This window comes from Quercus lobata, chromosome 1 (assembly GCF_001633185.2).
Source record: "Quercus lobata isolate SW786 chromosome 1, ValleyOak3.0 Primary Assembly, whole genome shotgun sequence".
In the NCBI taxonomy this organism is placed as follows: Eukaryota; Viridiplantae; Streptophyta; class Magnoliopsida; order Fagales; family Fagaceae; genus Quercus; species Quercus lobata.
Window position 1 is genome coordinate 28,492,028 of NC_044904.1, and position 26,747 is coordinate 28,518,774.

General features: G+C 33.8%; 6 protein-coding genes across 6 annotated transcripts; 4 read left to right on the forward strand and 2 right to left on the reverse strand.

Annotated features, from left to right (window-relative positions):
• Positions 1-5,979: 5,979 nt before the first annotated feature.
• On the forward strand, positions 5,980-8,889 carry LOC115985739 (UDP-glucose iridoid glucosyltransferase-like). The gene is made up of 2 exons (XM_031108643.1): positions 5,980-6,588; positions 7,865-8,889. The coding sequence occupies exons 1-2, from the start codon at positions 6,108-6,110 to the stop codon at positions 8,737-8,739; spliced, it is 1,356 nt and encodes a 451-aa protein (XP_030964503.1). The 5' UTR covers positions 5,980-6,107; the 3' UTR covers positions 8,740-8,889.
• Positions 8,890-11,787: 2,898 nt separating this feature from the next.
• On the forward strand, positions 11,788-12,420 carry LOC115993014 (class I heat shock protein-like). The gene has a single exon (XM_031117313.1). It carries the CDS (start codon positions 11,880-11,882, stop codon positions 12,315-12,317), a length of 438 nt encoding a protein of 145 aa, XP_030973173.1. The 5' UTR covers positions 11,788-11,879; the 3' UTR covers positions 12,318-12,420.
• Positions 12,421-13,415: 995 nt separating this feature from the next.
• Positions 13,416-14,979, forward strand: LOC115993095 (UDP-glucose iridoid glucosyltransferase-like). Its single transcript, XM_031117407.1, has 2 exons — positions 13,416-13,945; positions 14,099-14,979. Exons 1-2 carry the CDS (start codon positions 13,474-13,476, stop codon positions 14,977-14,979), a joined length of 1,353 nt encoding a protein of 450 aa, XP_030973267.1. The 5' UTR covers positions 13,416-13,473.
• Positions 14,980-15,826: 847 nt separating this feature from the next.
• Positions 15,827-16,729, reverse strand: LOC115993200 (18.5 kDa class I heat shock protein-like). The gene has a single exon (XM_031117453.1). It carries the CDS (start codon positions 16,546-16,548, stop codon positions 16,084-16,086), a length of 465 nt encoding a protein of 154 aa, XP_030973313.1. The 5' UTR covers positions 16,549-16,729; the 3' UTR covers positions 15,827-16,083.
• A 5,908-nt stretch (positions 16,730-22,637) lies between these two features.
• On the reverse strand, positions 22,638-23,679 carry LOC115985745 (18.5 kDa class I heat shock protein-like). Its single transcript, XM_031108649.1, has one exon. It carries the CDS (start codon positions 23,395-23,397, stop codon positions 22,915-22,917), a length of 483 nt encoding a protein of 160 aa, XP_030964509.1. The 5' UTR covers positions 23,398-23,679; the 3' UTR covers positions 22,638-22,914.
• A 2,334-nt stretch (positions 23,680-26,013) lies between these two features.
• LOC115952042 lies at positions 26,014-26,529 on the forward strand. The gene has a single exon (XM_031069137.1). The coding sequence runs from the start codon at positions 26,014-26,016 to the stop codon at positions 26,527-26,529; it is 516 nt and encodes a 171-aa protein (XP_030924997.1).
• Positions 26,530-26,747: the final 218 nt, after the last annotated feature.

Below are 26,747 nucleotides of genomic sequence, written 5' to 3' on the forward strand. Positions count from 1 at the left end.
TTGTAATAATTGTGTTTGTGTGTGTGTGTGTGATCTATTGAGATGGTAAGTTATTGACTGCCTCTAAGAAAAAAGATAAAGTTATTGATTGTTCAAAATTTATATATTTTTATTATTTGTCATTAACAACTTTTGTTTTTGGGAGAAACATGCATACACACAGGAAAGAGAGAATGAAGTTCTAACACAAATTCACACCACAAACTTCACTTATTAACAACTTAAGCCCCGTTTGGTACTCGAGTTTCAGCAACGTTGTTTGTTGTTTAAACACCCAAACAAGTGGCCCCATGCTAAGTTATGTGTTTGGTAAGTGATGTTGTTCAACTGTTGTTTGAGTTTATGGTGTTCAATTGTTGTTCAAATGGTGTTTGACATATTACCGTTTGAGTGAAACACACTGGGCCCACCTGACGAGACATCTCAACTCTCTTCTCTCCCACGCATCTATGCAAAGTGTCTTCCTGAAGCTCTTCTCTTCTCCCTCTTGCACAGTGGCTGTCCCATCACCTAGCACATACGCTTGCAGCATTAAGCCTCCATTAATCTCACACACCCACCCGAATCCCCTATAACTCATCCCAACGGCCATCTGATCTCATTCATAAACACGTAGAACCCCCAAATACGAAGCCTTAAATTCACCCAAATTTATCCTCAAATCGTATGGCCTGATCACCTCCCCAACCACCATATTTACTCGCACAGCCCAGCCATACCTTTGATCACTGAAGCCCAGGCTTCAATCATCATCTGCGTCGATGGAGATAAGGGAAGAGTACGCAATGGAAAATGTTGCTGCTTGCGTTGGTGCCTCAACTCCTAGTGAATTTAGGAAAAAGAAGATTGGATTCACTCTTAGAGTTGAATCTGCAAATGGGTATCAAAGATTTGGTTTGGATTTGCAAAGAGATAAGCAAAAAGTGAGGAAGAGATCTGGAACAGAGGCGAGAGAAACTGGGGAGGATGTTGTGTGGTGTGAGAGGCAGTATCGTTGTCAATGCCGTTGTGTGTTTTGTCTTCTCCTCTGATGTGTAATCAATTCAAAACAATACCGTTGTCAGCTTTAAAAAAAATAATAAAAAAAAACGCGCACATACCAAATACACAACTTATATTTCTAACACCAAAATATGTTATTTGAAAGACATTACCAAACACATTTTTCTCTTTATGAATACTATAAATACGTATTTTTCACAACACTTTTTAAAGTACATTATCCACATCATTTTAAACAGCGTTACTCAAACTTCTCTATCAAATGGCCCTTATTACCTCAACAATTGTAATATATATAATATAATAAAAGATTGGGTTTATAAAATCCCATCGTCCCATTTTGTTTGGTTTTTTTAGAAAATCCAACTTTTTTAAGAGAATGTCATTTAATGTACAAATTTCTAAAACTACCTTCCTTAACTTAAACTTTAGTAAATGAGAGATACAGTCTTTTTAAAATAAAGTGAAGGGTATGTTAGAAAAATTATCTATCTTGAGACTTTTCAAATAAGAAATATGACATTATTTTGGGGCATTCTAAAATAGAATAGATGTCAAACAATTTGAGATGAAAAGAGTATTGAATAAATTAAGGATCAAATGCACGAGTTTTTGATCAATATGTTACTAGATATAAATGTTTGTTTAGAGTCTTTAGGATTTCCTCTATATGTGTGGAGCTTGATGCTGAGCCTATTGTTTTACTGCTTACCAATTGCTTGATAAATAATCTTATGCAAGAGCCTATGATTGCAAGTCCCTATTGAAGAAATTCCATAGATCAACTATCCAACACATATTCAGGAGGTAAACCAATGTGTTGATGCATTGGTTAAGTTTGGAGCACCCAACCTTCTGACTATGCTAATGATAACCCTCCATCTATAGTGGAGGACTTGCTAACTTTGGACAAAGCCAAGCTTTATTGTAATAGACTTATTCATATTTAATACTAGTTGCTAACCCATGTGGTGCACTAGATAATTAGCAAATGTTAAATATTTCCCAAAAAAAATAGTGCTTAATGCTAAAATTAGATAAAATCGAATGAAAATCAATAATTCTAGACTTGATAGACCATTCTATTATAAATATATATATAAAAAATTAGGATTAAATCCTAAACTTGATAAAAGGAGGTACAAAAAAAAAGGACAAAAAAAAATCGAAGAAAGAAAGAGAGGATGATTTGTTAAGAGGATATAGAGTAACCATAGTCATGTAAGATTGTTAAGAGCATGAATCTATTTGAATATTTGAACTATTTTAAGCCCATGAAAATTTTCGTTTTTTTATTTTTAACCCATTGCAAATTATAACTTTTGATATATGTGGAATATTTGGTCTTATGTAGAATGTATTGTTTTGTGAATTGGAATTTTTATCAATATTTGCATAATCCAATCTATTCGAAACTTATCGTGTCTAAAATTTCAACTAAAAAGTTTCTCAAATTTGATTCACATAAAACTTCAAATATTCTTTCAATGGCAAAGTTTTGGTTCAGTGTAATCCATCACAAAAAATCAACTAGATACACACAATTCAAAAGAAATCAATACCTATATTAATTAACCTGAATTTGGGGTACCATTTCAACTATTGTTTATTTATAATTCTCAACATTTTATTTATTTATTTTTCAGTTAAATACAAACCTAAATTATGAAATTAGAGATAGAAATTTAAACTAAACAAAAGTTGCAATATAGTTTTTTTTTTTTTCTTATAAAAGATGCAATACAATTATGCAGTAGCATGGTGCACTTAGAGGGAGAAAGAGAAAGAAATAGAGCCACCAAAATTACTCAAGCAAACTTTCACCCAAAACGATGTCAACCTTGCCATAAATCTTCTCTAAATAAACAAATAATAATAATAATAATAATAAAACAAAAAAAAAAAAAAAAAAAAAAAAAAAAAAAAAAAAAAAAACCCTTACCATAAAGACTCACCTAAACCTACAATAGGCCAAAGAGTCAAAGACTCATTTATTTTGCTGCCTCAACTGTGAGTGGTGTTTATTGTTTAGAAGAAATTTTAGTGTTTACAAATTTGAATATGATAAAATAAAAGATGAATGTATAAGCAAAAAAGCAGCCTCATGGAAACATGGAAACAATATTGATGCCGATTCAAAACTCTGATAGTGAGAATCAAATTTGTAGGAGTTTGAATTTGTAGTGTTTGACTGAGATGAAGGGAGACACTGATGAGCAAGGGATAACAATAGGGTTGTGTTAGGTTTAGGGGGTGTTTGGTAGAGTAGTTTGAGTATTTTTGATATACGTATGGGTGAAAAAATGTGTGGAAATGTGTGTAAGTGTATTTGAAATGCTCAAAAAGTTGCTCAAAATAGGCTACCAAAAAATAATAAATAATAATGATGTGGAAAATTATGAAGGTTGCAAAGCTTATGAAGTACATTCATCTTCGGTTTTATATTATATATATAGAATAGATTATTTCAATGTTGGTTTATCAAAATATATATATATATATATATATATATATGGGCTTAAAAATAATAAAAAAATAAAAAATAAAAACCTATGAAGCGGTCCAGTGGTGTTGCTAAAGATTCTTACAATCTTAAGCCACATGGAATGTTTGCGACAGCAATACGAAGAACCTGTCATAAAGAGACGCATACTTCCCACTTTAAAGAGGCACAAGCACAACCAACTAATCATGATTTGCTCAACGGCCGGCAAGCATATCCAAATCTTGATTTAAAGAACTGCACGGAACAAATGAACGAAAATTACTCATACACCCTCATAATTCACCTCGAGATTTTTTATAGTGGTTGGGTCAATAAATTTTTATTAGTTCATATCTAAACTCGATATAAATGAAGGAATATTCATGATTGTAAAATTAGAAAGTTTTCTATAGTGGTTTCACTATTTTTAGGAAAAAAATATAAAGTACGACAGTGGAGTTTATCTCTTTAAAGCAATATACTAAATCCTAATCTGAAGCGACAACATTTATATTCTACACAATAAATTTACAATAGGCAAAAAAATTTCTGGCTTGGACCTATTAGCTCAAGCCTCCTCTATGAGCTAAGTTTTAAAAAAATCTCTCATTAAAAACTGTAACACTTATATATTATGTCGAATCATAACCTGCATCAAATGCAAATAGCTGAATAAACATAACATTTCCCTTTTTTTTTCTTTTTTTCTTTTTATGACTATAAACTTTCTAATTCAGTCGACTTAAGTCTGCCACCATTAAAAACATAATTATTAAAAAAAACTGTACCTTTCGTGGTTTAAAGTATAAACTTTAAGACCGAAACCACAAGAAAAGATTACGGACCCCATATCCTATAGACCTAATTTTTTTCAACCACTAAGTCATAATCAGAAATTCAGAATGCAGCACTAATAAATAAGCACGAAAAAAGTATCAAATAAAAGATGAGTTTTTAACGACCAACAAGTCACAATCGGAAGGCAGCACGAATAATAAATTAACACGAATAAGCTATTCATTCATCAAATAAAAGACTAATTCAATACGCTTTCTGTAGTCAAAAGCTAGCATGCTGGGCTTACTTGCCATCGATGTGATCGTTAATCCACTACAAATGTTTCATTGTTAAACCTTCGTCATTGCATACGCACTGCAGTTGAATATATCTCAAAATATAGGTCATTTTTGAATACTGAATAGTACTACTATAGTTTGGATCACTCTTTCAAAAATATAATATAGGTTAAATTATTAAAAATGGTCAAAGTTTAAACCTTATTTTAGATTAGGTCTTAGGTTTTAAATTTGTTAAATAAAAATTTTAAATTATGAAACAATTTTCAATTTGAATTATCTGTCCATTTCTGTTATTCGTTTTTATTATTTTGAACAAAAACAAAGACAAGAAAATAAAGAAATCCTTAAAAAAAAAATTATTTCACCTAAATAACCAATTTTAATTTTCTGATAATTATTTCTCTACTATAAAGTATAAACAAAGCTAAGCTTTTTCCCTCTACTACCTCAATTCAACAGCTACAACTACAAAAGTTAGGCCATTTATGGTTGTATTCTGGTTATATAATGTATTATAAACTTGGTTTAAAATACTATTATTTTTTTTTTTTATTCTAATAAGTATTACTATTTACTAAAAAAATATAACTACTAAATTGATATATGAATAAATTTTAAGTAAAATGTAAAGTTAATATTTAAATAATTTCATGTTTTTCTCTTCCTTGTTGCTATCCAAAATAACAAATGATTAAAGGAGACGAACAGAAGTTTTAAAATGAAACAATTTCATAAGGTTTTTTAGACATTAATTAAAATATTAAGAATCATGAATTTAATATTAAAAAATAGTATAAATTCTAGATATATTTTATGCAGTTGCAACAATTATAAAGATTAACTAGTCTGACTTTTCGCCTATATCCATAAGTGAAGTCAAGGAGAAAATTTCACTTAAAAAATAAGAAGGTTACAAAGGTGTCACAAAAGTATTCTCTCAAAAACCAAACCTCAAATACACTAAACTTAAAGAGCTCACTCTCTCACCAAGAATAAAACATGAAAAAAAAAAAAATCTCTTTTATTTTACTATTCTGCAAAATACACAAATGAAAGAACTTATATATCTCTCTATATATAATTAGTATAGTTGGGTAGGGTATCATGTTTGCCACAAAAAAAAAAGATATAGTCGGTAAAGAAACATAATTCTGCAAAGAGTCATAACTTTACTAGTATCTCCTTATGTTTACGACAGAAAAATTTAATATTCAAATTCTCCCTCTCCAATGTCAGTATATATCGAATTATATATATATATATATATATATATATATAAATAAAAAATAGATAGACAAATAATAATGCAACACAATTCTATTCTCACTTGAATTTGACCAAGACAAGCGACCGACTTAACAATATATATAGAGAGAATGACTTAATCAGACCGGATAGTTTACTTCATGGTATCAATATCTTATTCAATATCTTACTTGACACGTTTATAGTTTTACCTAAATTTGAAGCAGGCAGAGAAAGCAAACAAACCAAGCGGCAACCTTTGTGTGTGTGTGTGTGTGAGAGAGAGAGAGAGAGAGATGGAAAGGCAACGAATGAGACCTCTCCGGTTGGTGCTAGTTCCATGTCCATTCCAAGGTCACATAAACCCAATGCTTCAATTGGGAACAATCCTCCATTCCAAGGGCTTTTCAATCACAGTCGCTCACACCCAATTCAACTCTCCAAACCCTTCAGCTCACCCTGATTTCAGCTTTCTTCCCTTACCTGATACCTTACCTGACCACAACAGCTCAACTGGTGATTTAGTAGCTTTTGTTTGGGAACTTAATGTGAATTATAAAGCTCGTTTCCATGAATGCTTGGCTCAAGTGATGGAGCAACAGGGGCTTGAAGATCGAATTGCCTGCGTCATCTACGACGAGGTCATGTGCTTCTCTGAAGCGGTGGCTATGGAGTTGAAGCTTCCAAGCGTTGTCTTACGCACTGCTAGCGCTGCTACTTTTCTTGCGCGTACAAGCATTCTCCAACTCAAGGCAGAAGGCTATATTCCCTTCCCAGGTATCTATATATGTATGATATTTTCCCTTAATATGGAAACTAACATACATGGTTTATAGAGAAAAAAGAAATCATTCCACCAATCAAATCCTCTTACATGTTTCCTTATAAAGTAACCAAATATAAAATGAAAACAAAATTAAAAAAATAAAATATAAAAAAATTGAACCGCATGTTTCACTACAATTAGTGAAGTATAGAGGGAAACACCAAGAATGGAACAAACACTTTTTATTCATTTTTCTCTATACACATAATCATGAGGGAATCAAATATTAGACCTTTGCAATTAGTAATGACTACCGATAGATTAATAGTAATTTGTTAATGACTACTAATTAATGCATGCCTTTATTTATTTATTTTTTTTGTGGGGGGGGGGGGGGGGGAGAGGAGAGAAGAGGTGGTTGAGGGGCTAAACAAGTTATTAATGAAAGATTTTGAGGTCATTCTCAAGGGATTCCTTAGTAATTGGAGATTACAGTAGGATGTTGAGATTTCTCATAGCAAAAGTTGTCCAAATAATAAATTTAACTCACAAAAAAAATATATCTTATCAAATACTCTGTAATAAGAGCCATCACATTTTATATAGAATACACAGCAGAGTTCTCACTAAAAGAGGAGTTTTATTTATATTTATTACACACTTTACCACACACATCACACTTGCTTTCTTATTTCACTTTTAGTTACTAAACAGTGACATGCAAAATACATACCCATTTGACGATACAAAATGCAAAAAACACAAACTACCAACATGCAAACTAACTAAAAAGCAATATGCAAAATGCTTCGGAAACAAATCACCGGCCTATTGCTAGAATCGATGATAACTCTTACATAGTACGCTCATTTGAGAGATTATTTAGGTATCTTAACTAAAAGCCTTTTGGTTACACGCCAAAAAAAAAGGAAAAAAAAAAAAGAGCCTTATTTTAGAGTATGTGTCATGTATTACGGACATACATAATCTTGAGAAAGGAATAAACATCTTCTTATCACAAGTGCGAACAGAAAATAAGGTAACATATACACGGAAAATGAAAAAACTTTTTACTTATGTTACATACATTTATTTTCCTAATAGTAAATGATTGATATAATATAATCAATTCTTTTAGAACCACATTATTTGCCACAACTTTTAATACAACTTAATGCCACGTGTAATTATAATTAATGAAGTATTACTTAATTTCATATATACTCATCATCTTTTTATTATTTTGAATCTAAGTAATCTCTAATTCTCTGCATCTATGGATTTCAGAATCAATGTCACAGGATCTAATTCCGGAGCTTTACCCACTCAGGTTCAAGGATCTACCCTTCTCCGTTTTTATAACATTAGAGGACCTTGTGCAACAATTGAGTACATTTACCAACATTAGAACATCTTCGGCCATCATTTGGAATACGATTGACAGCCTTGAAAAATCAACATTAGCAAAAATCCAACAACAATGTCGAATTCCAATCTTCCCAATAGGCCCTTTGCACGAGATTGCCTCGGCCTCCTCTAGTAGCTTATTGGAGGAGGATAGTAGTTGCTTGGCATGGCTTGATAAGCAAAGTTACAACTCAGTCATTTATGTGAGTTTCGGAAGCGTAGCATTCATGGACATGAAAGAGCTAGCTGAGATTGCTTGGGGACTAGCAAACAGCCAACAACCTTTCTTGTGGGTGGTTCGACCGGGCTCAATTCGTGGTTCTGAATTGATTGAGGTATTACCCAAAGGTTTTAAAGAAACGATTGGGGAGAGAGGTTACATTGTGAAATGGGCACCCCAAAAGGAAGTTTTGGCACATGACGCAGTGGGCGGATTTTTTAGCCATTGTGGTTGGAACTCTACATTGGAAAGTATTTGTGGAGGAATTCCAATGATATGCAGACCATGTTTTAGTGATCAGAGGGTAAACGCAAGATATATAAGCCAAGTTTGGACGGTAGGCTTGGAATTGGGGAATGAGTTGCAGAGAGGGGAGATAGAGAGAGCTATAAGAAGACTAATGGTGGAGAAAGAAGGCAAGGAGATGAGTGAAAGGGCCAAGATTTTGAAGGAGAAAGTTGAACTCAGTATCGGGGAAGGGGGTTCTTCTAAAAATTCCTTGAATGAGCTAATAGAGATTATCATGTCATTTTAATGGCATAGAAGCCTTTATCAAATCTATAAGGGGCTTTTTTATTATATATTTTTATTTTTATTTTTAAATTCTGAGGGATCATGCTTCATATGTATGGTTGTCCCAAAAAATAATAATAATAATAATAATAATAAAACAATATTTTATTTATGTTTGTCTACATTTGAAGTGTACCCCCCCCCCCCCCTTCTCCTCTCTCAAAAAAACCCCCTATTTTTTTTGTTTCACATCTATAATTTATTATACAATATTGTGATGACAAAATTTTCTCCTTTTAATTGCTTTTCATAAGAAAACATGAAGCAAAAATGGGCCAAGCATATAAAGTTACTTGGAAAATTTAATAGTTTGTGATGATAAAAGTACTTCTCCTTTTAATACCCAAACAACATAAATGTATAGGACTATAAACAAGTTGGGCTAAGTATTAAAAATTCAAGATTGTTCATTTCTTTTTCTTTTTTTTAACAAAAGTTAAGTTCAAGCCCATTAACAAACTTGATTACATATCCAAACTTTGTTTGATTTCTTATCAAATAAGCTTGAGCTTATTAACAAGCTTTCTAATTAGCTTAATCTTTTCCCATGCAGAATAAACATCACAACTAAATCTTTTTATCCATTTACAAATCTCTACCAATAAGTAATAATTAAATTATAGCTAAAATTGTATTATTTTAGTTAATTAAATATAAATATTTAGTTTATGAACATTAAATTATTAGATTCATCAACTTTGTAGTGTTAAAAATTATATGTAATTTTTATTGCAAAATGTATTGTCCACTAATATATTACAAATAATAAATTGATATATTATGAATTTTTTTACAAACATACACAATCCAATACCAAGATAAGTATGTTTTTATGCTTGTATACATATATATAAATATATAATACTACATAATACATAAATCAAACATCATAATTGCGAGCTTGTTCAGTAACACGTTATTATATTTGAGCTTGACTCATTTAATTGTAGAGCCTAAATTTAGACTTGAACTTGACTCCTTACTAAGCCTTGTTTGTTTTGTTGAAAGACCTTTTATAAAAATAGTTTTCCACATTTTACAATGTTTGGTAGCCAAAAAAAAAAATGGTCAACAGAAAACTATCTTTAGTCAACGAAAAATCCTAATAAAAATATTTTTTTTTCTATAGGTTGTTTTCCAAAAAAAAAAAAATTGGAAAACAATCTCTCTCATGATAAACTCTCTCACTTTTTCTCTCTTCCCTTTACTTTTTCACTCCTCACACCCTTATTATCACTAACTTTGACCTCTCTCTCTCTCTCTCTCCATATTTCTCTTCCCCTTTATAACATAGTTCCCTGATTAGATTTTTTTTCCCTTAACTAATCGGTCAATAGTTTCAACTTGCAAAGGAGAACAGATTTGCAGCGGCAATTATTTCATTCTTCTTTGCCAAAATCTCAATTCTTTACTTTAAATTTCAAGCTTGATTTTCTTTTTTTCTTTAAGAAATTTTTAGTTTGATGGATTCCAGGCAGAAGTTACTTCTTTTTTTCACATAAAAGTGCAAAAAAAAATTAAAAAAAAAAAATAAGAAGAAGAAAGATTGAATGAAGTAAATGACAAAAATTTTAAACATAGTGCCTATATGGCTCTAAATTGCTTTTACATAAGACAATATTTATGGTAAATTAATAATATTGTTATATAATAAATGATAATTGTTTAGAAGAATTTCTTGACTCCTTACTAAGCTCTGTTTGTTTTGTTGAAAAACCTTCTGTAAAAATAGTTTTCCACATTTTCCAATGTTTGGTAGCACACACACAAAAAAAATAATAAAAAAATTGGTCAACAGAAAACTATCTTTAGTCAACAGAAAACCCTAATAAAAATAAGACTTATTTTCTATAGGTTGTTTTCCAAAAAAAAAAATTTGGAAAACAATCTCTCTCATGATAAACTCTCTCACTTTTTCTCTCTTCCCTTTACTTTTTCACTCTTCACACCCTTATTGTCACTAACTCTGGCCTCTCTCTCTCTCTCTCTCTCTCTCTCTCTCTCTCTCTCTCTCTCTCTCTCTCTCCATATTTCTTTTCCCCTTTATAACATAGTTCACTGATTAGATTTTTTTTCCCTTCACTGATCGATCAATAGCTCCGACTTGCAAAGAAGAATAGATTTGCAACGGCAATTATTTCATTCTTCTCTGCCAAAATCTCAATTCTTTGCTTTGAATTTCAAGCTTGATTTTTTTTTCTTTAAGAAATTTTCGGTTTGATGGATTCCAGGCACAAGTTACTTCTTTTTTGCACATAAAAATGCAAAAAAAAAAAAAAAATATTAAAAAAAAAAAAAGAAGAAGAAGAAGAAGAAAGATTGAATGAAGTAAAAGATGAAAATTTTAAACATAGTGCCTATATAGCTCTAAATTGCTTTTACATGAGACAATCTTTATGGTAAATTAATAATATTGTTATATAATGAATGATAATTGTTTAGAAGAATTTAACAACTAATTTTGATTGTATTTATTGTCAAAATTTTAGTATGAAAACCAAATTCATTCTTGGTTTTTTTATTTATATTAATTATATTAGTTTGTTTACATAATACACATGTTTTAAATTATACAAGAAATATATAATAAAAAATTGCATACTAAATACCAGAAAACATTATTAAACTCATCTTTAAGGTTGTTACCAAACATAAAAAAATGAGATAGCTTTCTAAAAAATATTCTTTGAAAAATGAACTATTATCCAAAAAAGGGTAATACTAAAACAAACCGAGAGTAAATAAACAAGTTTTTTTTTTTTTTTCTCTAACTAAATCCAAATTGTCATAAACACCTTAATTCATTTATTATAAGCCTAGCAATGAAATGTTGGGTGGACTCGTATCTAATCTAGACGTCCATCAGTCTTTGGGAAAATCCACGGTAGTTCGCGAATATGGGAGAGGTTCGTAAAATCAATGTTGCGAAACCTCTTCTCCCGAAAGTACTAGAATGGTGCTCAGATTACTTTTAAATACCCAACCTATCCCACTTAATTCCTTCAAAACATTGAGAAACGACGGCGATTCCAAGCAGCTCTCTCATAAACTAGACAATACGATACCCAATCACCTACGTAACATCAATACTCTCGAACGAGAATGTCGATCATCCCAAGCTTTTTTGGTGGCCAACGAAGCAGTTTTCCATTTGCTTCTTCACTTTCAGCTTCTTTCCCTGAATTTTATCGGGAAAATTCTGCTATTGTCAACTCCAAAATCGACTGGAAAGAGACCCCAGAAGCCCACGTTTTCAAGGCTGATTTTCCGGGGCTTAAGAAGGAAGAAGTGAAGGTTGAGATTGAAGATGAGAGAGTGCTACAGATAAGCGGAGAGAGGAATGTAAAGAAAGAAGAGAAGAACGACAAGTGGCATAGAGTGGAGCGCAGTAGTGGCAAGTTCTTGAGGAAGTTCAGGCTGCCTGAGAATGCTAAGATGGATCAGGTAAAGGCTTGTATGGAGAATGGTGTTCTCACTGTGACTGTTCCTAAGGTGGAGGTGAAGAAGCCTGATGTCAAAACTATTGAAATTTCTGGCTAAATTACTAATCCGTGTGCAAATAGATCAGACAAGTATGTACGTCCATTTGTTTAAGGTCAATTGTAAGAAGCTTCTCTGTTTGTAATAAATAATAGAAAGAATAGCATTTTCTTTTTTTTTTTTCTTTTTTTAAGTAAAATTGATGAAACTGTGAACTTCTGTAATTTGGTTTTGTAAACAGAGTCATGTTGGCTTCAATGTGATTTTCTAAATTTCGAATAGAGTACAGACTTTTTGCAGAACAATTGGTTCTCACAGCTGCATGCTGCTTATTTTAGTGGGGCTCATTTAAGATAAAGAAATTTCTCAAATGTAAGCCTTAATCCTATTAAAAACCCCTTATGTTCCAATCAATTATCATCCTATATTTTGACTTTCTGTAAATTGATATGTTGTCAATAATTAGAAACGAGTCTAACTACTACTACTTTTAAAAGCAGTTTCAGAATGAATTGTATTATAGCATATTCATATTTATATTATCAAAAACAAGAAGATTGAATAATAAATAAATAAATAATTAGAATCATGCATATAAGCAAACAAATGAAACACATCGCTGAAATTAGACAAATGAAACACACTTGGCATTAGGGTATTATAACAATTAATAAGAAATGGCCTAATGAATCTTACATATACTACCAACACTCAAGCTGAAGCTAAATTAATCAGAATTAGCTTTGATTTTTTCCACTTTTCCTGAACGCCCAGCAAGGAAGAAGGTGCGAACGCACATATTATTCAATTGTCAACATGATAACATTTTAAAGTGTTATTATTGACTGAAACAGAGCAAAATGGAAGATACCATAATTTTATACTGCCCGTTCCTATCCAATTAAACTGTTGACAATACTATAGCTTCCCTTTGACAAGGAATCAAACTTATTTATAAGCTTCAAGTTGCCGCCTATCATCAGCTGTTTTTGGAGAATTAAAAATGCCTCAACAGTTTCAATTCCTTGTAACACAAGCCTTCTATTGCGTCTCAAGGAAACTAAAACCCCAATTAAAGAGTCTACATATGTATATAAAATGACTTAAGCTGACAATAAAATATAAAGTACTAACATTTCCCAAAGGACTAAGATTGAAGTCAACATTTCCCAATGCTAGCAATCTAATTCTTCCTCAGAGAGAAAAACACAGAGAGATGGAAGAGCAAAGGCAGAGACACCAAAGAATAGTGCTGGTTCCATGTCCCTTCCAAGGCCACATAAATCCGATGTTTCAATTGGGCTCAGTTCTTCATTCCAAGGGATTCCCCATCACAATCGCTCACACCCAATTCAACTTTCCCAACACATTAAACCACCCTAATTTCAATTTCCTACCCATTGTCGATGGCTTCTCCAATTGTAATGTCTCCTCTGTGAATTTTATAGATGTCATATCTGGTTTCAATAGCAACTGCAAAGCTCCACTTCAGGAGTTAATGGCTCAGATGATGGAAGCAAAGGAGTATCAAGATGAGATTACCTGCATCATTTATGATGAATACATGTATTTTGCAGAAGCAGTTGCAAACTATCTCAAGCTTCCAAGCATCATCTTGAGCACAAGCAGTGCTATAAGTTTCCACACAATTCTTCAGCTCCTAAAGGACAGGCACAATTCTACACAAGGTACTTAACGGTTAACTCAGCAAAACAAATTTACAACTAAAGCATTGTTGTCAAAATTGTACCAACTAATGATTTCATCCATCTGAATTTTAACAAGTAGGTATCAGATTATTGATAAATTGATAATCCAAGATAACTAAGAGTAATCTTCAGATGCAGATTCGATGTCCCCGGAACTAGTACCAGAGCTTCAACCTCTCAGATTCAAGGATCTACCTATTTCCAATTTCAACAACATAGAAGACTTATTGCAGCTAATAGCTAAAGCAAACGAGACAAGAATGTCTTCAGCCATCATTTTGAACACCATGAACTGCCTTGAACAAACATCACTGGTGCAGCTCCAGCAACGATGCCAAGTTCCACTCTTCACGATAGGCCCTTTTCACAAGATAGCTCCAGCCGCATCCAGCAGCCTAATGGAAGAGGACAATAGCTGCATTGCATGGCTTGATGAGCAAATGCGTAACTCCGTCATCTATGTAAGCTTAGGGAGTATAGCATCCATGAAGAAGAAAGAGCTAGAAGAAATGGCATGGGGTCTAGCCAACAGCAAGCAACCTTTCCTGTGGGTGGTTAGACCAGACCAAACTGATGGTTTGGAATGGATAGATCCACTGCCTGATGGTTTCAAAGAAGCTATTGGAGGAAGGGGTTGCATTGTGAAATGGGCACCTCAAAAGGAAGTGTTGGCACACAGTGCCGTTGGAGGGTTTTGGAGCCATTGTGGTTGGAATTCAACCCTCGAAAGTATCTGTGAAGGTGTCCCAATGATATGCCAGCCATTTTTTGGGGATCAGAGGGTGCATGCAAGGTACTTGAGCCAAGTATGGAAAATAGGTATGGAATGGGAAAACAACTTGGGAAGAGGAGAGATAGAAAGAGCTGTAAGAAAGCTTATGTTGGATAGAGAAGGAGAGGAGATGAGGCAGCGGGCAATGGAGCTGAAGGAAATGATTGATGATTCTATGAAGGAAGGTGGTTCTTCTTACAATTCTTTAAATGAGTTGGTAGATTATATCCTGTCACTTTAATTTCCTAGTCTGTATGTCCCAATTAGTATCTAATTTCCCAGTTTCTTAGCGAAGTAATAGCATTGGATGTTGGATGATAATTGAGATACTTGTTATCAAGAAAATACATAGATTTGACAAAGTGTTACTATATAAAGAGTTTGATATATGCATGGTAGACAACCAATACAGCTCTAACATAAGCAAGCTAAAACAAGTTTATGAGAAGTATAGGTTAATCCCATGGTTTTTCAAGATAGACAATGCAAACAACCAATACAGCTCTATATAGAGTTCCTTTCTCTGCTGACAAAATTCATGTCAGAATCAATTATGAGATTTTCACATCCATGAACTTATTAAGGTCATAAAGCTAAACATGCTTCGATGCTATATCCTCACCTCAATCGGATCTGGATTGGGATATCTCCAATGTTATCAGTAATATTTTAAATTTCGAAGTCTTTTTCTCTAGCTGCAATTTTCGTTGGGTCAATAGAGATTGCAACAATTCAGTTCATGTGGCTGCCAAGCTTTCTCTAAGGACATCTGAATCTTTCTGTTTTAATAATCTCAGTCTTCCAGAGGTTTTAAAAACCATTTGTGAGGATAACTGCTTGTTTCGTTCTCCTTTTTAAATAAACATTTAAGTTTACCAACCAAAAAAAAAAAAAAAAACCTCATATACTTTAAACTCTAAGCTGGCGATGTTAGAATTTGTTAATAAAATTAAATAGTGTTGCTTCTGAATTAAGATTACCTCTAATGCTCCAATACCATTCTTCTAAACGAGTATTAAATTATCACTAAGACCAGTCTTGGTTAGCTGGAAATTTACAACTACTTTTTTCTCCCCAGAGCAACAATATTTGAGAACATTATTTATTTAATTATTTCCTTTACACCAACGACCATTCCAAGATACACAAAGTTCACCTTAATATTACAGTAACCGACTCAACTATCAAACACACACACACACACACACACACACATAATTACTTTAGACGCATTATATCAAACACCTTCATACTATACAATAACTCAAGAGTTCCCGATGACCCATTACCACTCCACCGCTAATCACACACACACACAACGAGAGACAAAAGAAAGCCCTCCAATTTAGCCAGAGATATCGATTACCCTGATATTGGGTCTACTAGTACTGGCCTCCACTTTGGGAACAATGACAGTGAGAACCCCATTATGCATGGACGCCTTCAGTTGCTCAATGAAGCCATTGTCTGGGATCTTGAACCTGCTCATGAAGTTGCCGCTCTCGACACTGACCTGGAGGACTCGATCATCTTGGAGCTCAACCAACACGTCCTCGTTCGGAACACTAAGCTTCAACACGTGGGCTCTCGGGGTTTCCCTCCAATCGAGCCTGGTGTTCACAGAAGCACCAAAAGGAAAGTAGTGAGGGGAGAAGAAAGTGGAGAGTGAGTGTAACGGAGAAGGGAAAGGAAAATCGCTGAATGGGTCCCAGTTCGAGAGGTCTAAGGCCAAAGGGTCCCAAAGGTCTTGGGTGGAATCGTTGGAATTGGAGACACTTCTTTCTTGGTCACTGACTGGGACAATCGACATGTTTGCTGAATTGGTCAAAATGGAGATGAGAATTGCAGAAGGTAAAGCAAATATGAGTGGAAGTAGAACTTTGCAGAAGCGAAGGATTGCTTCAATTATGGAGCAACTTTCGCGAAGAAATTCTCTTTCTAGTTTCCAGAGCTTTCGCCAAGTGTACGTACATGGGCTTTTTGAAGCAGTATGTGGTAGAAAGCCCCATCCAGCGGTCTAATAAGCTTTCGACATGGTTCATAAAGCCCACCCACGCTTGCTTTTCACATGGTCAAATGGGCTTTGGACAGGTTTAGGACCATTTGTTTGGAGAAATGCTATTCTCATTGCATTTTTCTAACACTTTTATAATAAATTTGAAGTATTATGTTGTTACGAGTTCTTATTAATGAAGTAAAAAAGTAATTTTAATGGTAGATTCAAATTATAATTAATAACAACTAATTACTTATAATTTTTTGTAAAAATATTATGAAAATATCACTTCTCCTTTATTAGAGAAAGGTGAGTCTAAAAAAAACTCACTTATTGACTACCATATTATTCTCTCGTGATCTTATGAGTCATGAGAGTCTAAAAAGGGTTAGGACCTATTTATTTTTATATTTTAAAGTAATGTAAAGCACTCACATCAATCAATGTAAAATAGTATAAGGGTTCAATTTTGTCCATATAACTTCAAAAATCAATTATATCAGCATATAAACTTGTGTAAATTTTGATTATTGCTACATGCAAATCTATTTTTTTAATACTTTTTTTACTCATATACAAAGAGAGAAAGAGAGATAATTTGAGAGAGTAATAAAAAATTGATAAGAAATAATATTTTAATAAAATGTAGTATAAAATTGATAATTTGTTTGAGTTTTTTTTTTTTAAATGATTAAGTAAAATAATAAAATTATGTGTTTATGTAAAAAAAAAGTCCGGTTAATGTATGCCTTTAAAACATATATTAATTATCAATTTTAAGAAATTTTTTATGAGGAATTGAAAACGCTATTAAATAAGTTAATTAGTTTTTTATTTTTTCTTAAAAATAATTTATAAAATAATTTACTAATGCATGTTCTTAGAACATATATTAGCAAAATTAAAAAAAATTTAAAAAAAAAAACAATAGTAGTACAAAGAAACTAAGGCCTTGTTTGAATTTTTTTTTTTTTTTTTTTTTTATCACTCATCACTCCTTACTCAATTTCCGTCACTCATCACTTAAAACACCCCACCCGTTTGGTACCATCACTCACTTGTCATCACTCAATATTTTTCAACTATTTGTGGGCCCCATACCTGTAACTTGGTACAACTTTTACTTTCTTTCTTTTTTTTCCTTCAACTCCCAGTACCCAAACTCACCAAACCTAGTGAAAAAAAAAAAAAAAAAAAAAAAAAAAAAAAAGAAGAAGGAACAACCCAGCCAACGTAGAAAGTGGAAAAGAAAGAAAAAAAATGGTCAAAAGTTGCGGCTAACCCTGACAATGGGTCTCTCTAAGTGTGTTTAATTACAAAAATATTATTGAAAACAAAGTTATGAAAACTAAAAATAGCTAAAATGTATTTTCAGTTTCCATAATTCATTACTCAAAAATCAGAGAATTGAGTGATGGAAACAAAAACTGGAAACAAAGTTATTAAAATTCAAACAAACTTTTGAGTCATAGGTCCTATCATTTTTGAATTATGAGTTATAAAAACAAATTTATGAATTATGGAAACTAGAAATCTAAAACACTCCCTAAAGAAAAAGAAAGGGACAATGAAAGAGCTTCAAGAAATTAGCAATACAAAAGTAGTCAAAATCAACCAACAATGAGTACAGCAAAAATATTCTGGTTTATCTTATCAAAAAAAAAAAAAAAAAAACTCAGTTTGGGACCACAACGCCCTTATCTTTTTGTTTTCCCTTCAAAAAATACAACCTCCCCACTCTTTCTGCGAAGCTTCTGGAGGGCTGTCCTGTCCTTTCGGTGGAATAAAGAAGAGCAAGTATATCATTTTTTTTCGGTATTCGCGGCATAAAGGATAACGATGCATTGAAACAAACAAAGATAGTCACAAACATTTTTGCTTATCAATCTGACATGCTTTCAACTGTGCATTCATGTGTGTGACACACCATCCACGTACAGTTGCGTCAATTTCTGCGGACAGAAAGTAAAATAAGCGTGCGTTTGGAAAGCGTGTTTTGCGCTTTCCACATACACGTTTTACGTTTTCTTTTTAAGTTGTGATCGTTGATTTTGGGATGTAAACGGTATATATACATTCATTTTTTCAACAACTTTTTAGTTACAGATCCACGAACCTCAATTTTTAGCAATTTTTTATAAAAAATAAGTTCCATGATATTATTCACATATTTAAAAATTATTTCGTTAAAGTATTTTTTAGTTTTTAATTTTTAGCTATATCCAAACGGACGTTAAACAGTCACAATTGCATATGTGGATCTGTGCAATACCACCTAAATTCTTCACAAAAAATTTCAACATTTTTCATCTTTTACTTTTTCTAACTTTTAACTTTTTTTAAAAAAAAAACTTTTAAATCACTTTGATTCAATGGCTAATATTAAAAGTAACATTCTTAACTATTAATTATAACCATTAAAAAGGAATTGTATGGTACAATAACTACTTGATCTCAATTGCATTAAGCAATTTCTGACACAACACTTCTACTAAGAGCACTTGTATTGAGGGTGTAAAAACCCTCTGTTGCTATTTAACAACCAAGACACAAAAAAAAGGCCTTCTTCTAGGTATCGGTATATAAAATATTTTAGTAACTGTAAACAGTAAGGTTGTGTATATATACAACCTTAGAGCACTAACATCCAGGATTAAAAAATAAAAAAATAAAAAAACCTTACTTTGTTTGATCAAACACTACTTTATCTATTTTACAACTCACCCACATCCTATTTTTATTTTTACATACAATCTAATAAAATAATATAAACTACCTAATAAAATAATAAAAAGTACTATTCTCTTTCTCTTTTTCCTCCCACTCTCTTTTTCTCTTCACATACAACCATAAGATTAATTTTATTTTTTTCTTTACAACCCGGATGGAATGGGTTTTGGGTGTCTTGGGTTATAAAATATACAACCCGAATGGAATCGGTGTGGGTTGTGGAATCAATAAATCGGTGGCTGGGTTGTTAAATCGATGAAATTGTGGAATCGATAACTGGGTTGGGTTGTTTTGGCGGTGCTTGGGCTTTAGTTTTGATGGCTAGTGGCTAGGGCTTGCATTTGAACCGATGGAGGAGGTGAGAGAGAGAGAGAGAGAGAGAGATTTATAATATTTTATATTGTAGTTATATTATTTTATTATGTTGATTTATATTATTTTATTGTGTTGTAAAAAAAAAAAAAAAAAAAAAACTGAGATGTAAAGTGTATTGTAAAGTGAGATGGTATACTAGATAAAGTAGTTTTTTAGGTTGTAAAATAGCAACTTTTATACCACCCTGGATGCTAATGCTCTAAGTACTAGCATTGGAGGTGTATAAACCCTTCAGTTGCTATTTTAGCAACCAATAAGCTAAAACTCATCCCTATCCGGGTATGGGTTTCTTTTTCTTTTCTTTTTATTTTCTTTTTTTTTTTCCTTTTTTTTTTTTTCATTTTTCTGATTCTTTATCTCTCGTTCACTTCCTCTATGTGACTCACTCCCTCTATTTGCCCCTTTCACTTCTCTCTCTCAAATAATCTGATGCTAGCGTGGTGGAAGTGTGGGCCATATGGTGGCAGCAGCAGCAGCTCGGCACGTGTGGTGGAGGCGTTGTGGGCTTCTACTGGGGTTTTGGGGCTTCTATTGTGTTTTGGGGCTTCTGCTTTTTGTGGGTTTCTGTTGGGTTTTAGGATGGTGCGGTGGTTATGATAACGGTGTGTAAGAGAGAAATAGATGGTGGCCGGGGTTTGGGTTTGTGATCTAGGTTCGAGTTTAGGTGTATGATCTGGGTTTGTGATCTAGATTTGCTTCATTGGTGTATGTAGCTTCAGTTATGGGTGTTGGTTTTGTGGTGTATGGGCGCAAGCACCCGTGACATGGTGTTATCCTCCTTCGTGGGAAGTTTGCCTTGGCCTAGGGTGGACCATGGTGAAGGGTGTAAATGGAGTAGTCACCTAGTTTAGGTGTAGGAATCATAAATATAATGCTCTTCATGGAAGGATTGATCTTTACCAAAGCACGTGTCTAGAGTTTAGGTATTGGGATGGGAAAGTATTAGGCACCCAATCCTATCCGATTCGTGGGTTGGCTTCCACTCATTTTGTTCCAAGTCTTAATCTTGTTAAAGGCATATTTAACATGTTATTCTAACTCACATACACTCTAGCATGCATCTAAAGCAATCAACATGGCATAATTATCCCAAACCTAATCATTCATCTATCATGGCATTTAAAAAAAAAAAAAAGGCACATCCAAGGGCAGAAACATCATAAACAGATCAAGATAAACATACTATGGCATCTAGACATAAAAAACATGGGGTTCAACCAAGCATATCAACCATATCACATTAACCAAATCAAATGCATGTTCATAGTATTATGCATGACTTACCTTACTACATCATAGCACCTATGCATCAATGCATGATCATATTATAATGCATGTTCATGATATTCAAGCAATCTAAAACCCTAATTATCATCAAAGATATAAAACGACAACAAAACAAAACAGAGAGACGGAGACTTAAAGGCACGTAAACTAGGTTTAAAAAAAAAAAGGCTAAACATGTAAGTAAGATAAAGGAATGACAAACATAAGTGAATTAGGATATTTGGGCAAGAGTATGCGTGAGCATACATAAGGCATGCGTACTCAGCTCATCTGTATGTGTACGTATACTACGAGTATGCGTATGCATGCAAGTAGCATGCACACATGCCCTAAGAACTCTAACCCAGAAACTACAAAACAGAAACACAAAAACAAAGAATCTAACAAGCTAACATGCTCAGAATATAAACACAAAGTAAATCTAGGCTAAACAAACATGTTACAAACGCATAAACACATATATAAACACAAGATCAAAAAGAAAAGCAAAGAAAAGTGAAGAGCCAAAGTTAGAAACTTTACCTCAACACTAAAACTCTTTAGAGTTTGGTTCTGACCATTCTCCTCAATCAATTTATTCACAACCAAATCAAAGATGAGTTAGTAAACTTAGAACTCAAAGATCAAGACAAAAAAATGTCCCAATCAAAACAAAATTTGACTTGAGAATATTTTGTGAAAAGCTTATTCTTTTATTCACTATTTTCTAGTAAATCTTATGTGTTTTTCCACCAGAATTCGTCCTCCTTAAAAAAGTATCATGTATGCCTTTATATAGTCGAAAAATATGGGTTTAAGGCGGCTCCCAAACAATGTGGGATCCATTCCAAACTTAGTGTAAATGCAAAAAACTTGTCTTACATAGTTTTTGGAACCTTAACATGCGCATGCATGCACGTTATGTGTACACATACTTATGCATGCTTGCGCATACGCATATACATGTACGCATGCCCTAGGGTTTTCGTGGTCTTTTTTTTCCAAAAATAGTTTATTTTGTCCAAAATTAAGTTATATTTTCTATAAATACTTTCCTCAAGTTAATTTCATTTGATCAAGCCCTAAACCAATCTTGGACTTTAGAATTCTAAAATTATTATGGAATGAAGACTCGAGTCGTAAAGAGTATAAAATGCAGTATCTACATGGTAGATGGTGGTTCAGAGGAGGCTGGTGGTTCAGTGGTGGCTAGTTTTTCAATGAAGGGGGTGGGTGGTTTGATGGTGTTTTTGGTTTTTGTGGACAGAGAGACAGAGATGGAGAGGGAAGATGGAAGAGAGAGAGAGTATTTTTTTATTTGGTATTATAGTTTATATTATTCTATTAAGTTACATGTAAAAATAAAAATTGAGATGTTGAGTGTATTAATAGATGGGTTAATAAAATAGATAAATTAATGTTTGAGAATGTAAAATAAATTTATTTTGCATTCCCAGATACTAATGCTCTAAAACATACAACATATCACCAAGACGTAGTAAAAAGAAAAATATATTGCCAAAAGACAATGATTTTCTTAATGCGAAATTAATATTTTTATTATAACAACGTTAATTACATTCACTTTCATTAGTGCTTCCACACTATGTAGATTGCATCAAACACTCAAATCATCAACATCCACATATAATGACCCATTGACCCAGTACGTCTAACTAAACCACAAACCCAAAATACAGAATTAACAAGGATACAAAATCAGACCCTTATTAGCTAGATTACACTGCAACTATATATATATTCTTCATGTCGCATGGTGAGAGATGACCCAAAATGATTTCACAGAGTTCAACCTGAAATTTCAATGGTCCTGACATCAGGCTTCTTCTCCTCCACCTTAGGAACAGTCACAGTGAGAACCCCATTCTCCATTGCAGCCTTAATCTGATCCATCTTAGCATTCTCAGGAAGCCTAAACCTCCTCAAGAACTTGCCACTGCTACGCTCCACTCTATGCCAAGCATCATTCTTGTCTTCCTTCTCAACGCCCCTCTCTCCACTTATCTGGAGCACTCTGTCTTCTTCAACTTCAACCTTCACTTCCTCTTTGTTGAACCCAGGAAGATCAGCCTTGAACACATGAGCTTCTGGGGTCTCCTTCCAGTCGATCCTGGTGTTCACAAAAGCTGAGGTTTCCCGAGAAAACTCAGGGAAATAAGTTGAAAGTGAAGAAGGGAAAGGAAAGTCCTTGAATGGGTCCCAAACATCAAGAGCAAAGGGATCAACGTTGTTGCTTCGTCGGTTACCAAAGAAGGGTGGGATCAGCGACATGTTTGATGTTTTTCTTTGCTTGGTTACTTACTTCGTTGCTTTGAAACGAGGTAAAGAGAGGGCTATAAAATACTAGAAGGTTAGGAACTGAGAGTGGTTGGTTGCTGAGGAATTAAACCGAGAAGATGCTTTGTGTTACTTCACGCTACATTTGGATCAGAATGGTTTGGGTTATTTATAATTCTTAGAGGAGCATTCTAGTACTTGCGAGGTGAGGTTTTATAAATTATCATGGAGTCCCAAATGGCCAGCATGATTGCACTATCGCACTTTGATTGATGACGAACGTTCTAGGCTAGAGCCTAATGGGATTCTCTCAAAAGTCAATATTGCCATTTAAACTTTAATGATAAGCCCACGGGTTATTAATGGGTCATCCAATGGGCTTTAAATGTCCTGCCTCAAAATCGGATACCACTATATGATGAGGAATTGCATTTGTTTTCAAAATGCTTTAAATTTTAGTTCTAAAAATTTACTATGATTAATATGGGGAAATGCTAACAAGTGTCCTTAGAATACTAGTTAAGAATCTAATTAAAAAAAGTTTTTATTGAAAAAGAAGAAAAAAAAAAAACAATTAGGTTATGTTTGGTCACAGTTTTTGTTTTCTATTTTCAAAAACTTGTTTTTGGGAATATAAAGAAAAAATAATTTTTCTTGTATTTTTGAAATCAAAAACATGTTTGGTTAGTTGAAATTAAAAGATAGTTTTTTTATTAAAAAAAAAATAGAAAATACTAAAATATGTTGTAATTAGGATTTGAAATTTAATGTTAACTCATTAAATAAGACAAATTCATTAAATTAAATGTATGTTTTCATTGACTTTTGAAAATTAGAAATTGAAAATAGCCTTTTGCATTCAATTTTCTTCACAAATTGAGTTTTGAAAACAATTTTTGTTTTCTGCCCATTTTGAGTTGCCAAACAAGTTTTTCAGTCTCAAAAATAGAAAATTGTTTTTGAAAACAGAAAATAAGGGGAAAAAAAGTTACCAAACATACCCTTAATGTTTTAACAATTTTTTTCATTTCCCATAAAAGTGATGTCAAAACTTTTCTAAAATGGATTTTTAACTAGTACCCTAAGGGCATTCATTAACATAACCCATTAATATATTCACACATATTGTATGCACTCATATGTCAAACAATTATATAAAAATAAATAAATAAAAAATGCAAGAAAACCATTGTCAAGTGTCTAAAGATTCTTTCTCAAAAAAAAAAAAAAAAGTGTCTAAAGATTAATGTGGGGGCTACGACCCAAAATAATGAGTTGGGCCTTGGGCCCGTCCGAGGAGGCAATGTGGCTCAATGATCCACGTTTTAAGCCTTATCACGAGAGACAAAGAAAAAAGGTCTGAGGAGGAATTCCTCCTCAGACACTGAAAATTCGGAACAGAGGTATGTCTAAGTCACTAAAGCCCATCCCCTAAATACGTGAAAAGGAAGGAAACACAAAATATCTCAGCAAAAACTGCCACCACCACATTGAATGCACTACAACTACCTTCCTGGCCGCATTAATGTAGAGAAAACCCCTAAACAGTGTTGTTTTGGCTACCACAACTCACAAAGGACTGAAAGAGGTGTCTAATGGGATGAGTGCTTAAGTGGAGGTTTGGATGATCAACAAGTGTAAAACCCAGATGGTAAGGAATGGCCTATATAATGTATAGAAACCCCCATAAGGAAGGGAGGCAGAAAAAGAGGTCAGAATACTGTGACATGCAAAGAAACCCTAATGTATTGGTCTGTATACATAAATTAAACTTTGAATCTCCTCGGACTGTGAGATTTTTCAACGTAATGGCTTTTGTTCTTGTCCATGTGTACCTTTATCCCATGCAAGTCTCTGTCTAACTTATCTAAACTTAGTTCTTAAACTCATACTCTACAAAATTCATTGTGTTGGGCTTTTTGAATCAAAACTTCACACGATTGGGGTTTGGGCTCCAAAAATTGTGACCCTACAATTGGCACCGTCTGTGGGAAAGAACTTGAGTGTTAGTAAGTACGACGGTTAAGCATGGCAGGATCAGGTCCACACCAAAAAAATCCACACCAAGCTGACCCTTAGCAGACAGAACCTATTGGGCCCCAACGGCAAAATAATCCTCCTGACCCTAGGCCAAATCCAAGTAATGGAAGAAACCGAGAGGGAAGCGTACATACTACTCAGACGAGCCAAAGGCACTCCCAAGTAGGTAGTTGCATATCCCAAAGGTGAAACAACTATCAGGTCATGCAGCGAGAGATAGACGACCTGAAAAAAAAAGTTGCGCCGTGCACAGCGAAGGCAGTCCCTTTCCAGCTCAGATACATCCTCTAACGAGGAGGAGGATGTCAGTTACAAGCGGAGGTCAAGAACTCCCCCAAGTGAAACCTTTTCTTACGAAAAGGAGTCGCGCCTTGAACGAAGATATAAGAGCCCATCTAGCAAGGGTTTGGGTAATGATGCCATGAACAAGGCACTGGATCAGATCTCCAAATCACCCTTCGCGCACAGGATAGAGGGGCTAAATTACCTCGACGCTTCAATCAACCTACGTTTGCCATCTACAACGGCCGAACAGACCCCGTGGAGCCCATGAGCCAGTTTAACCAGAGAATGGCTATCCATTCCCAGAATGACGCTCTGATGTGCAAAGTTTTTCCGTCCAGCTTGGGACCAGTGGCGATGAAATGGTTTAACAGCTTGAAGATGAACTCCATAGATTCCTATAAGCAGCTCACTCAGGCTTTTTGCTCTCGCTTTATTACAAACAGTAGAGTCCCTCGACCCCTAAGTTCGTTATTATCCTTGTCTATGCACGAGGGGGAAACCTTTAAGGCGTATTCGGATAGGTATTGGGAGATGTATAACGAGATGGATGAAAACCACGATGACATCACCATCAGCACGTTCAAAAGTGGTCTCCCCACCGAGCACGGCTTAAGGAAATCTCTAACTGGTAAACCTGTCACCAGCGTTCGCCAACTAATGGATAGAATTGACAAATACAAAAGGGTGGAAGAAGACCAGTTACAAGGAAAAGGAAAGGAGAAGATCATCCCCCCTAAAGGGAATGATTACAGGTCGGAACGATATAATAGTAACCAGCCGAGAAGGGCTTTTTTGAGATAGGTTGGACAAACCAACATGCAAACGGTTAATGCCATATTCAAAGAGCCGGTGCAACAAGTTCTGGAGAAAGTAAAAAATGAGCCTTTTTTCAAATGGTTGAGTAAAATGGCCAGAGACCCTCAAAGCGCAACCAGAACCTGTATTGTCATTATTATCAAGACCACGGGCATACCACCGAGAATTGTAGGAATCTATGGAATCACCTGGATCAGTTGGTC